At 51.0% G+C, this 12,674-nt stretch overlaps 1 protein-coding gene across 5 annotated transcripts; it reads left to right on the top strand.

Moving 5' to 3' along the window:
• The first annotated feature begins 427 nt into the window (after positions 1 to 427).
• DDOST (dolichyl-diphosphooligosaccharide--protein glycosyltransferase non-catalytic subunit) lies at positions 428 to 10,886 on the top strand. Of its 5 annotated transcripts, none has more exons than XR_003253766.1 (16): positions 428 to 613; positions 909 to 1,019; positions 1,362 to 1,448; positions 1,902 to 2,005; positions 3,312 to 3,406; positions 4,015 to 4,108; positions 4,612 to 4,760; positions 5,413 to 5,560; positions 6,298 to 6,418; positions 6,579 to 6,685; positions 7,188 to 7,431; positions 7,968 to 8,665; positions 8,824 to 8,919; positions 9,110 to 9,328; positions 10,141 to 10,250; positions 10,599 to 10,886. XR_003253766.1 is itself a non-coding variant. In XM_026067413.1 (11 exons), the coding sequence occupies exons 1-11, from the start codon at positions 460 to 462 to the stop codon at positions 7,335 to 7,337; spliced, it is 1,320 nt and encodes a 439-aa protein (XP_025923198.1). In that variant the 5' UTR covers positions 428 to 459; the 3' UTR covers positions 7,338 to 7,696. The 5 variants fall into 5 exon arrangements, 1 of the variants encoding a protein (XP_025923198.1); XR_003253765.1 differs by having other exon boundaries at positions 7,965 to 8,665; XR_003253768.1 differs by having other exon boundaries at positions 7,965 to 8,665; positions 10,141 to 10,316.
• The last annotated feature ends 1,788 nt before the right edge of the window (positions 10,887 to 12,674 follow it).

The raw sequence follows: 12,674 nt of genomic DNA, 5'->3' as shown, positions 1-12,674 counted from the left end.
GAGGAGAGGGGAGGCTGCAGCCCTGCGCCGGGGCTGGTTTTGCTCCCGAAAACTGCGTTTTCCGCTCTCGCGACGCCAATAAACAGCGTTTTCACGCGGCGCCTGGCTCTCCCTTTGCCCCCCTGCGCCGCAGCTCGGCGGAGGGGGCGGAGAGGCCCGGGGTGGAGAGACCCAGGCCGTGGCCCCGGCGGGCAGCGAGGTGAGGCCGGACCCGGCGGCCGCCGCCGCCATTATCCCGGGTCGCCCCGGCCCTGCCGCCCTCCCGGTAGCGCCTACGGTGGCCGGGAGGCGATCTCATTCAGCCGTTCGGCCCGCCTCCTTCCCTCCCGCCGCGGCGCTGATTGGCCGGCAGTGCGGAGCTGTCCCATGGAGATTGGAGGGCGCCGGTGCGCCGCCTGCCGCTGATTGGCGCTCCGCTCCCGACGCCTTCCGGGAGGAAGCCTGCGACCGGCAGGGAAAATGGCGGCGGCCGCGCTCGTTCTGTGGTGGCTCCTGGCGGCAGCGGCGACGGCGACGGCAACGACCGGGGCGGAGGGGGGACCCCGCACCCTCGTGCTGCTGGAGAACGGCAACCTGCGGGACACGCACTCGCTTTTCTTCCGCAGCCTGGCGGGTAGGGCTCGGGGGCGCCTGGGGTCCCCGGGCCGGGCCCGAGGGAGGCGGTCGGGGTCCCCGGGCCGGGTCCGGTCGTGTTAGCAGGAGGCGAAGAAAACAGAGGTAGCAACAAAAGAGCTTTTCGGCTGCTTAATCCCCGTTTCGTCTCATCCGGGGGCGCCTCAGTGACGCTCCCGCAAAGTTCTGATGCCTCCAAGCCCTGTAGAGCTCTGGACGTGGCAGTGTAGTGCTGTGATGCTACGTTGATGTTTTTCTTTTAGCTTGTGAAATGCTTACGGTTGTCAATTTTGCAGACAGGGGCTTTGATCTCACCTTCCGGACGGCTGACGACGCTGGCCTGTCCCTTATAAAATACGGGGAATTTTTGTATGATAACTTGATCATCTTCTCGCCGTCTATAGAAGGTAAATACACGAAGGAAAAGCATGAGCACTATTGTAGCTTGGTGGCATTTTTTAAAAAGGGATTTCAAAGTGTTTTGTGAATATTAAGAAAGTTATGCGTTTTTGATATCATTCAGTCTGTCTTGTAGCTGGTAACTGCTACCCAAGATGAGATGGTGCTGGGGGTAGAGTTAAGGTTAACCGAGCTTGCTTCCAGGCCTTTGCTGTAATGATGGTTCTTCTAGCCATGATCAGAGCGATCCGGTGTGTTGCCGTGGTTTTAGTTGTGGATGCTTGGGATTATTTCTGAGATGGAGGCTGCGGCAGATGATAGAGGTGTGAATTTCTGGTGTGCGTTTTCAGATTTTGGCGGAAACATCAATGTGGAGACCATTACTGCTTTCATCGATGGTGGTGGCAGCGTCCTCGTAGCTGCCAGCTCGGACATCGGTGAGTACAAATGCTTGTCAGATGAAGGTAGCGTCACGAGCAAATCGGTGTGTGTCAGCTACTTTGTGTAACGGGTACCTTTGCCTAATTACCTCCTGCAACGAGTGAATGGCTTATTGCCCTTTTTTTGAGCTACTGCAGGAAAGCTGATGACAGCTTGTGGGTCTGTAGAACAGAGCTGTTTAGCTTTGAGTTTTGTAGATGTGCTGTAGGAATTCACACCTGGAGAGGAAAAGAGAACTTTTTCTGTGTCCTCACAACCCTTCAACCTCTGCCTTAGCTACGTTTTCAATGGGAACTGAGCCGAGGGGGGTTGTGAATGCGAGTGGTTTGGCTAATAGGGTGCTGAGCACGCGTTTCCAAGCTGTACCTGCTTTGTGTGTTGACTGTTCAGATTGACATCGTGTCCTTCGGAGCACGCTGCATAACCGAGAATCCGTTTTGTCCTTCCAGGGGACCCTCTGCGAGAACTGGGTAGTGAGTGTGGGATAGAGTTTGATGAGGAAAGGACAGCTGTCATAGACCACCATAACTACGATATATCGGACCCAGGCCAGGTAAAAGTCTTTGTCTGAATATTCTGGGGGTGCCCCGTACTTGAAGGGAGAGAGTGCATTTTGTGAAGCAGCTAATGTTTTTGTTAGCGAGAAGCGACTTGCAGTTAGGTGTGAGATTTGGAGATGAATCTTCTGTCATTGTTTTCCTCTTGTTCTTCCTTCCGTTCTCTGCTCTCCTGGCTTGCTCCGAAGAAGGTCTCAAGTAGTGTCATTTAGCAGTATTCAGCCATGCTGCTGTCAGGACTGCAGGCCAAAAAACATAATGCCGGGCACATTTGGGATCTCTGCTCTCAAATCTGTCCTTCTGAACTTCCTGATTTTGATCTTTCTGCTGCCCTGAGTAGTTTCAAATTGTTACTGTGTCTCAAGCAGTGCCAGTGGGCATAGTGAGCGATTTTGAACCGCTCCAGGATGGGAGAGGGGGATTTCACCTGCTCGTGAAGTGTGTCTGGTTTTATTTCTGGGAGGTTAGGAACGAAGATGTTAAGTGTGACACTTTAAATGTGGCAACGGTAATATTTAGTCCCAGATACTGTCGAGAGAGAGCCGTACAGAAATGTACACAGTCCTCTGATGTGCTGCCTTGACGTGTTGTTGAGCCTTTTTGGCGGTCTTTTTGGTTGTGGCACCGTTTGAAGTGCCTCCTTTTCACAAGAGCTACCTGATATTCCAGTTATGTTCAAGGGAATTAAGTATTTGAGAGCTTTTCTTCTTCAGGGCGTCCAAGCACGCGTGCGGTAGCTGATACCCTTCTTGGGGGAGATGTTTCTTACTAATGTATTCATGTTTTTTTTTTTCCTAGTGTCAGTTTGCTCTAGTGTCAGTCAATACTTTAAAATTAAACCTAGATTGAGGTCTGAACTTAACAGATTCTAGTAATTTTCATTTAAATGAAACTATTTAAGCAGTACATGGAAACCATCCTACTTTAAAGATGAAAGTGACTGGATATGGGGAAGTAACTGGTCAGACCCCTGTAGGTGATGGTAATTAATGAGCAACGATATTTTCTTTATCAAAAGGTGTTTTACATTTCCTTATGTATCAGCATGTTTAATCTGATCGTAATTACAATGAAACAAAAAATGTTTTTTTTTCTGCATTTTAATCGAATCGTAACCCTTTTCCAAAAACTGTTCAGTCATCTGTAAAAAAAAGAAATTAATTTTTGCATAAAAAAGAAACTACTGTTCACCGCTCTAAAACATAGAAGTTATATAAGGTGTGCGTAAAAGCATTTGCCTGTGCTTTAGTGTTCCGAAGCCAGACAGCTGCATTTACACAGATCTCTCTTGTTTCCTCCCAGCACACGCTTATAGTTGCGGATGCTGAAAATCTACTAAAAGCTCCCACTATCGTGGGGAAAACTACGCTGAATCCCATCCTTTTCCGAGGAGTTGGGTAAGCAACCTGCAAAGTGGGGCTGGAAGGGAGGGTGTAATAGGACAAGCTGTTGGTGGGGAAGCATTTCAAAAATACTGGTGTTTCTGTAAATTAAGGGTGTAGCGTAGCCAGCTGCAACTCTTAACTTTTGAGACCTGCTGCAAGAAATGGGATTAGTTTTAACTTGTTGACACATATTGAGTGAAACTGAATTTCCTAGTTCTGGCCTGTTACCTGTTTTTTTTTCTCAGCACAGACAGTGAATAAAGCCTTTTGATACTCATCTTCACGCTGCGCTTGTTTTAGGCTTTTCTGTTTTTTGTGCTATGAAATCTCTCTTGATTTCAGATGATAATAGAAAGAAAACCTCCCAAAATAGCTTAGCTGTTGACTTTGCAGTGTTTCTTAATGTAAATTACTGAAGCTCGATTCTATATCTGGAAGAAAGATTTAAAGGTTGTTATTTTTGCCCTGGTAGATTTCTCTAAGTATGCACGTTTCTGCAAGTGTCTTGCTAAATTCAAAGAGCGAGGAAGTTTGTGCGGTTTAAGTGGCGTATGCCTGTTCCTCTGGGATTGAGTGGCTGAGGGGGTGTTCCTGCTGCTCACTGTGCCTCTCCCTGTAAGGATGGTGGCTGATCCTGACAACCCGCTGGTACTCGACATCCTGACCGGCTCTTCTACCTCTTATTCCTTCTTCCCGGATAAGCCTATTACTCAGGTACGTTCAGTTACTTTTTCTCCTCTTTGGGGCCGTACTTAGCACCCTCAGTTTCAGCAATGTGCCAAAATTCTCAGGCGGTTCATCTCCTGATTTTGAAAGTGTCAGGCTGTCGTCTGCTTCCTGATACTGCTCTGGGAATCTTTCTTCCCTTCTGTTTTTTTTGTCGTTGGGAAAATGCGCAGCATGAATGATGCTTTGGAAGAAATGCCAGCCTAGAATAAAGACTATGCTGGAATCGAAGTATATCTCCTTTGAAGGGTTTTATTCCAGCCAGTGAGGTAGGAGGAAAAAGACTGCAAATCCTGTTACTGGTTATTCTTGGCAGTCAGCTTCTAAGCTGCGCTTAATTTTGGGCCATGCTAGCAATGGTCAGAGTGTGCCGCCTTGCAGCAAGCCTGTGGCAGTAATGAAATCCGATGGCCTAGAGACTGACTCACTTGTCTTTAACCATCTTTGAATTGTCTAAATGCTATTTTAAATTTGGATTTGCCCCTCTTCAGTATCCCCATGCTGTTGGGAAGAACACCCTTCTGATTGCTGGACTCCAAGCGAGGAACAACGCCCGTGTCATTTTCAGTGGCTCCTTGGATTTCTTTAGTGATGCTTTCTTCAATTCTGCTGTGCAGAAAGCTACTCCTGGCTCCAAGAGGTACGGTAACGTCTTGGCATCCTTGGCTGAGGAATGTCTGGGGAGCTGTTTGATCACAAAAATCCTGGGAAACAGGCAGCAGTTATTTGTGCTATTGGAAATACACAGAGTACTTTCCTGAAGAAAGTAAAGACTTGTGTTCTTTTGACTTCGGTGCAGGTAAGCTAGCTAACTAGCCCAAGGTGTGTGTTTTCCTCTGGTAGCTTTTCCTGTCTACAACATCAGGTTGTTTTTGCATCCAGAACATCCAAAGGTTCTGCAAATGCAATTGATAGCCTTGAGGGCACAACTATGATGTGCATAATATTCTGTGTCACATCCCCCTTTCAGCACAAGCATGTCCCATTAACAAGCAAGGCATAAACTAAGCGCTGGATTTCTTTTAAAAATATTTTTCTCCGTATTTAGTGACTGCCCAGCAGACTTAAGTTGATGCTTGAGGAGCAATAATTTGTACCAGAAAGCGGGAATGTAAAGAGTGCGTGATATGTACCTTTGCCCTGGTAGGAGGGAGTGCTTTGGAAAGTAATTCCCTTTTCAGACCTAGGCTAGCTTTGTGCTGCTTTCAGATCCATTAATGGCTTGGTTTTTGGCATGTGCTGTAGTTTTTCAGAGTGGCTGCCGTACTTTCTCTGCCTTTCTTCAACTGTAGATATTCCCAGACTGGTAATTACGAGCTGGCCATTGCCTTGTCTCGCTGGGTGTTCAAGGAAGAGGGAGTGCTGCGTGTTGGAGCGGTGTCTCACCACCGCGTGGGAGAACGCGCGCCTCCGAATGCCTACACTGTCACTGATCTTGTGGTAAGGCTGCGGATGATGCGGTTGGAACGTGTTCATGTTCTTTGGGCAGCAAGAAACGTGGAAGCAGATTTGTCTTTGCTTCTCCAGTTAAAAATTTGAGAGTCTTGGCATTCACTCGGCGTCACTTCCATCAGACGGTGCCTCCATGAGTTAGTGCTGAGAGAGCTGACAGTGGCCACAGTCATGCGTTAAATGTCTTGGTCTGGAGAAGCCTGTGACCTCTCTGTTAAATGTTGCTGATGTTCAGTAGTGGGGTTTTTTTGTTTTTGTTTTTCTGGAGCTTTTGCTTGGTCATTGCTTGTCTGTCTTTCAATACAGAGATTTCAGACTGCTGTAGAAAGTAAAGTCAAAGCGTATCATTTGGCAAGCTGGAAAAAACACCTTATTGCCTTTAAAGATTGTAACTATAAAACCTGTTGTACTGGAGAGGATATTTTCAGGTTTCGGCTGCCTAGGGAGCTGAAAAGTATAGCTGGAGCTATTTCAGGTCTCTGTAAAATCTGTATCTACTTACTTTTTGGCCACTGAGAGCTGATTTGATCATTGATAGTTCAGTTGTGTTTCTAAGAGGGCAAACATACCTAATCTGCTTTGGAAAAAGAAATTTGGGAGAATTCCCTCGTCACCTTGAAATTTCTCCCTTCTCTAGCATCATAGTCTGGCGTTGTTTGTCTTTTAATGTCTGTTTTTCAGGTATTAATCTTATGTAATATTAATGCACTGTGGTTTTGTTTCAGGAGTACAGCATTGTCATCGAAAAGCTCTCTGACGGGAAGTGGGTTCCCTTTGATGGAGACGACATTCAGCTGGAGTTTGTCCGCATTGATCCGTTTGTCCGGACTTTCTTGAAGAGAAATGGTAGGTTTCTGTCGCCTCTCCGGCCTTGGGTTTACGTGTTCTTGCCTCTTGGCGCGGCAGTATTTGTAACGAGGAAGACCTGGTGCAAGGAGAAGGCTTCCACAGCTTCTCTCCTCCTGTTTTCTGTGTCACTTAAGCACTGCTGCTTTCTCTTTCTTAGGGGGCAAATACAGCGTGCAGTTCAAGCTGCCAGATGTCTATGGAGTGTTTCAGTTTAAAGTAGATTATAACCGACTGGGTTATACTCACCTGTACTCCTCCACCCAGGTACGTACAGTGGGAATTTATCATGCAGGAAGAAAGGGATATCTGCTAAAGTTATTATTGGGGTGCAGCGTACTTAAATGTGCAAGGAATTTGAGCACTTTTGACTTCCTTATCTTTCGATTTGCCTTTTTGAGGTCTTTAGTAAGATGTGGAAATGGGCTTCACAAGAAAATTGTTTTTGTGGTTGCCTCTTTTTGGGGAAATGCTGTGCAGCTGCTGAGAATGCCAGCACAAAGGTAGTCTTACTGCTGGGGGGACTTGAATCGTGCAAATGTTTCTTGCAAAGTAGAGAACTTGGAGCTTTTAGAATACAAGGGGCATGTCAGAAAGCTTTTAGCTAACGAGGAAACCAGTGATCTGTCCTAAAAATAAATAGTTCATTTGCCTTTTTAGTCAAGCAACAGGCACTGAAGAGCAGAGGGTGGTAGAGTTGTGTGCAGGAGATTATCTTGATCTGTTATTGCGTACTGCCAAACTCAAGAGACATTCTCTCCTTTCCTAGGTGTCTGTGCGTCCCCTCCAGCACACGCAGTATGAACGTTTCATCCCCTCGGCATATCCGTACTATGCCGGTGCCTTCTCCATGATGGTAGGCCTCTTCATGTTCAGCATCGTCTTCTTGCACATGAAGGAGAAGGAGAAATCCGACTGAGCTCCCTATGGGAGGAAGAGCCTTTGTTCATATCACTGGCACCGCGCAGAGACCGGCAGCACTCGGGATCCTTACTGTAACTGTTTGAGGACTGGTAGGTGCCAGACAAGCTACGACTTTGTTTTTGATGTTTTTTTTTTTTTTGTTAAATTTGGGGTGACTAGTTGGAGGGAAAATGAACCGGATGTTTGAGAGGAATCCATTGCCAGAGGATTTGGAAACGCAGTGATTCTGCTATCGTTGTTCCGGGACTAGTTTGCAGTGCTGCTGCTGCTCTGTTTGTCTCTTCCCTCGATTGGAATGATTTTGACTCGAGGTTGACTCCGTTTTCAAAATAAAGTCTCGTTCCTCTCACCCTAGGTTGAAGTGTGTGAATCGACTGTTTGGGGCTTTCTGGTGGCCCTTTCTTGTAGTTTGGGAGAAGTGTTGTCCGCTGGGGCTGACTGCCTTGTCCTTGCACGTGAGCCGTAGCACGGTTACCCTGTGTGTAAGGGGGGGGCTGGAGGGGGATGCTTTTCTGATGGATCCTCCCCTGTTCCCAGGGCAGAAAATGAGCGTCTTCCGAACGTACAGCATGAACGACCTAGTTTCCGCTTCCCCCTTCAACAGCTTCTCTCTCTCTCCTAGAAGTTTGGTGTGGCTGGCAGTCCCTGCCTCGTCCCCAAGCTGGCATGTGATGCTACAGGGGACGCTGGGGCCCCGCGCCAGCGCTGTCGCGCTCCGGAGCAAGCCCCCGCGTCGGCCTTGCCTTCGTGAGCCCGTTTGCAGAGGGAGTTTCACGGTCTTAAGGGCTGCGTGCTGTGGAGGGAGGAAGTGTGTGTGTGGGGGGAAGCGAACCACAGCTGCCGTGTTGCCTTCTGCACCGCTTTGTTTTTGGGGATGAGTGTCCTTGTTCCCGTGGCTCGATGCGGGAGGTCCAAAGCCAGGAGCTCGGGGCCCTCGCTCCCCTGGGAGCGCTGAGCTGCGCTCAGGACGGGCCGGGACTATGCCATGGTGCAGGAGGACCGAGGGCACCAGCCCGTCTCTCTCTCTGTGCACCCCACTGCTACGCCCCTGCGCGTGCACATGCACCTCTCCAGCTTGGGGCTTAGCGGCGTTGCCTTCCTGGGAGGCCCTCGAGCGAATCGGTGTTAATATTTCTCACCGTTTGTGAAAAAGAACTGGATGGCAACAGGCTCGAGGCATTGCCGGAGCTTCACAGGCTCCGGATGGACTTGCAGCCTCTCGGGAGGCGCGGGCTTGCCGGCGCCCTGCGAAAAGCCCGCGTCGGATGTGCTTTGCCCAGCTGTAGCGGGGCAGGAGGCCGATGCCTGCGGACCGCGACCCTGGTAAGAGCCGCGTGGTGGGGGGATACCCGGGAGAGCTGGGTGGAGGGAGGAGGAGGAGAAGTGACGATGACCGTTGGGGTGATGGAGGGGGAGACGATGGCAAACGAATGGGTGGCAGAGGGGTGCCAAGACCTCCGCTGCGCTCTGTGTTTCTGCAGGAGGTGGATCCCGAGCTGATGCCTGGGGAGCCCGGATACCATTTCTGAAAGGGCCTGGCAGCAGAGTGACGGGAGACAACGGCAAAGAGATTTGAGGTACTTAAGTGTATTTAAGTGTACTTAAATAATCTGGTGTAAAGGTCTAGTTAAAAGACTTTTGTTAGAAAGTAAAAGCTTTAATTAAAAGTCTGGTGCAGACCCAGCCGTGCTCTTGAGGGCCCGGGGCCAGGAGGAGGAAGAAGAGGGAGGATTGATTCTGCTCTAAGTTCTGTACCTTCCCTTTCAGGCCGGGCAGCACCTGGCAGCTCAGACGTCAGCGCCGCTTTGCTGGGGGTCGCAGGCGGCTCCGGGCATCTCCCCTGGCTCCGGCTCTCTCTGCCTCCTGCCCGTCACCTCCTCGTCCCTCGCAGCGCGTCCCGGGGAGGAAGTTCAGCGGCGGCGGCGGCAACAACCGACTGGATCTTGCTTTCCCTGCGGACCCCAGCGTTGGAGGCCAGAGAACCTGGTAAGCAAAGAGCAAAACGGGCAAAAATGAACCTCTTCTGCTTCTTAGCCGAAGGCCAGCGCTGGCAGCTGCCCCCAACAGGCGCCCGTGCCAGGGCTGCCTCCCCCTCCAGGCCGGGTTCCCTGCAGGGTCTGCGCACGCGGCCACGAGTGTAGGTGTGCGGCACCGGAGCAGGAGGCTCCCCCAAACCCCCGCCTCTTCCCCTCTTTCCCTTCGCCGGTTCTCAGCAGCTGAAGTTAGGTGGGTTTTTCCTAGAGCTTTGGTTTCCCTGCAGTTATGAGCAGGGAAGGGTCGCTGGGAGAAGCTGCTGCCCCTTGGATCGCCTTTTCCCAGCAGAGCCAGGCCCTGGTGATGCAGCTCCTCCGCCCAAAGCCGATCGCTGCTGGATGCCCTCCTGTTTTGGAGGCTCGGCGCACCCGAGCCGGCGGCTGTGCCTGCAGCGCCGCGCCGCACCGGGGCTGCAAAAAATGTCCCCTTTGAGCCCTTTCCCCTCCGTGCTTTGGGAGGGGGGGGCTGGACCGTGACTCGGTGCACGGCCAAGGTCTAGGGTTAGGGGTGGGAGAGGGAGAAACGTCCCCCTGGGCCTTGCGGTGCGCCCCAGAGCCCTCTGCTGCTGCCAGGCTGGTCATTTTGGGGAGCTGCCGTGATCCCTGGCTCCTCCAGGGCAGAGAGCCGGGTCCCAGTTTGTTAGGTTGGAGATTGCAGGGCAGGAGCCGGGGCTGGGAACTGGGGCCCTGGGGAGAGCCGTGATGGTCTCGTCCCAGTTTTGCTCCCTTTTACTAATAAAAACCTTTGGTTTTTTTTGTTTTCAGCACGAGCAGCGCTGTGTTGATGCAGCGAAGCGCCAGAAGGCCCCAGCGAGGAGCACAGCGCTGCCGACACGGGGAGCGAGGGAGGATCCCTGCGCGGGAGGAGATGTCGGGTGAGCGCCCCAGAGCGGCGCGCGACCAAAACTAAACCCCGAGGTGGCTTTGGGGACCCCCGCGAGGTAGGAGGTGTTTTGCCGCCGATGCCCTGCGCTTTTTGGCAGGGCCGGGAGGGCTTTTGGCCGGTCTGGCCGTCCGGGTGTGACTTGTGCCGCCCGGGATGAGCCGCGGGCGCGGCAATAGCGACGCTGCCGGCGCGAGAAGGAGCACAGCCCCAGCGCGCAGAGCCGCACGCCTGCCCCACGGCGGGGGAAACGCGGGGTTGAGCCCTAGTGTTGAGAGAGGGAAAGGGCCTGGAGTTTCCAGTCCTGCTCTTTATTAAAATACACGTTTTGTTTTCCCAGGTGCTCGTTGCTGGGAAGAACTGGTGTTTCGCCTCTCGCCCACCCCTCCGCCAGCTCTTTGGGGCCACCGGTTCAGACTCCAGCTGCGCCGAGGAAGGGACCTTGTTTTCCAGAGACCCCACCTGGAGGAGCAACTGGATTTTGCCTTCATTTTCCCCTCGAGAAGGACGGGGGCCTGCGTTTGCCAGCTCCTTCTGCTCCCCCGGAAGGAGCAAAGAGGGAATCGGGCACGGTAGCACCACACTAAGGTGTTTTGACTCTTGGCAATAAAACTTGGAGCGAGCCACAGCTGAGACAAGGTGATGTGTTTTATTCTGGGTGCCGTGTATTTTAATCCCTGCTAACAGCTCACAGAAGGATGCGTCCCCCTCCCTCCTCGGGGACCAGCTCGTCGCTGCGCCGCAACAGCCGTGGCCGCTGCGCTGCAGCTCTTGCTCCCGCGCGGTAGGTGAGAGCTCACGTTAAAGGGGCCATTTCTCCCCCCGCCCAGGTTTGCACTTTATTTCAGCACAGCTCCAGCCCTGCGCTCCCCCCTTCCGCTCGGTGCAGGAGGTGGCGGCGACGAGGGAGCAGCGAGCGCTTCCCCCCGACGTGCTTTGTGTGGGGGCAGAGGTGGCGCAGGGCTTTTTTGTCTGCCACTGCTGCCCTTAAAGGTAAGGCTGAGAGGCTTTAAGAGCCTTAAAGTCTCTGGGTACTCTTAAAGTAACTTTGAGTTACTTAGGAAGACATTAAGTCACTTTAAGAATAACCTAAGGAACTCAGACTAACTTTAAGAACTTTATTCTTAAGTTCTTAAAGTGACTTTAAGGGTACCCAGAGACTTTAAGGCTCTTATAGTTGCTTTAAGAATAGCCTAAGGAACTCAGACCAACTTTAAGACCATTAGTCTTATGTTCTTAAAGTTAAGCTGAGTTCCTTAGGCTATTCTTAAAGTGACTTTAAGAGTACCCAGAGACTTTAAGACTCTTAAAGTCACTTTAGGAATAGCCTAAGGAACCCAGCCTAACTTTAAGACCATTAGTCTTATGTTCTTAAAGTTCGGCTGAGTTCCTTAGATTATTCTTAAAGTGACTTTAAGAGCCTTAAAGTCTCTGGGTACTCTTAAAGTCACTTTAGGAATAGCCTAAGGAACCCAGCCCAACTTTAAGACCATTAGTTTTATGGTCTTAAAGTTGGGCTGGGTTCCTTAGGCTATTCCTAAAGTGACTTTAAGAGTCTTAAGGTCACTTTGAGTTACTTAATGCCTTCCTAAGTAACTCAAAGTGACTTTAAGGCTCTTAAAGTCTCTCAACCCTGCCTTTAAGGGCAAGGTGGGCGTCGGGGGCAGGCCTCGAGCCGATTGGCTCCCCGGGGGGGCGTGGGGTGGGCCTGGCCCAATGGGAGAGTGGGAGCCCTCTCTGCTCCCTAGCCTAAGAGAGTTGTGTGGGGACAAAAAAGCCTTGCAGAATTTCTGTCCCCACACAACTCTCTTAGGCTAGGGAGCAGAGGGGCCTCCAGTTCTCCCATTGGGCCAGGCCCACCCCACGCCCCCCCGGGGAGCCAATCGGCTCGAGGCCTGCCCCCGACGCCCACCTTGCCCTTAAAGGCAGGGTTGAGAGACTTTAAGAGCCTTAAAGTCACTTTGAGTTACTTAGGAAGGCATTAAGTAACTCAAAGTGACCTTAAGACTCTTAAAGTCACTTTAGGAATAGCCTAAGGAACCCAGCCCAACTTTAAGACCATAAAACTAATGGTCTTAAAGTTGGGCTGGGTTCCTTAGGCTATTCCTAAAGTGACTTTAAGAGTCTTAAAGTCTCTAGGTACTCTTAGTCACTTTAAGAATAGCCTAAGAAACTCAGCCCAACTTTAAGAACTTTATTCTTAATAATAAAGTTCTTAAAGCTGGGCTGAGTTCCTTAGGTTATTCTTAGGGGGACTTTGAGTTACTGAGGAAGACATTAACTCAAAGTGCCTTTAAGAGTACCCAAAGACTTTAAGACTCTTAAAGCCTCTCAACCTTACCTTTAAGGGCAATGGTGGGCATCGGGGGCAGGCCTCCAGCCGACCAGCTCCCCGGGGGGGCAGTGGGCAGGCCCG

The sequence above is a fragment of the Apteryx rowi genome, unplaced genomic scaffold (genome assembly GCF_003343035.1).
Source record: "Apteryx rowi isolate R43461 unplaced genomic scaffold, aptRow1 scaffold_259, whole genome shotgun sequence".
NCBI lineage: Eukaryota > Metazoa > Chordata > Aves > Apterygiformes > Apterygidae > Apteryx > Apteryx rowi.
The sequence above is the reverse complement of the archived record's forward strand: the minus strand, read 5'-3'. Positions and strand labels throughout refer to the sequence as shown.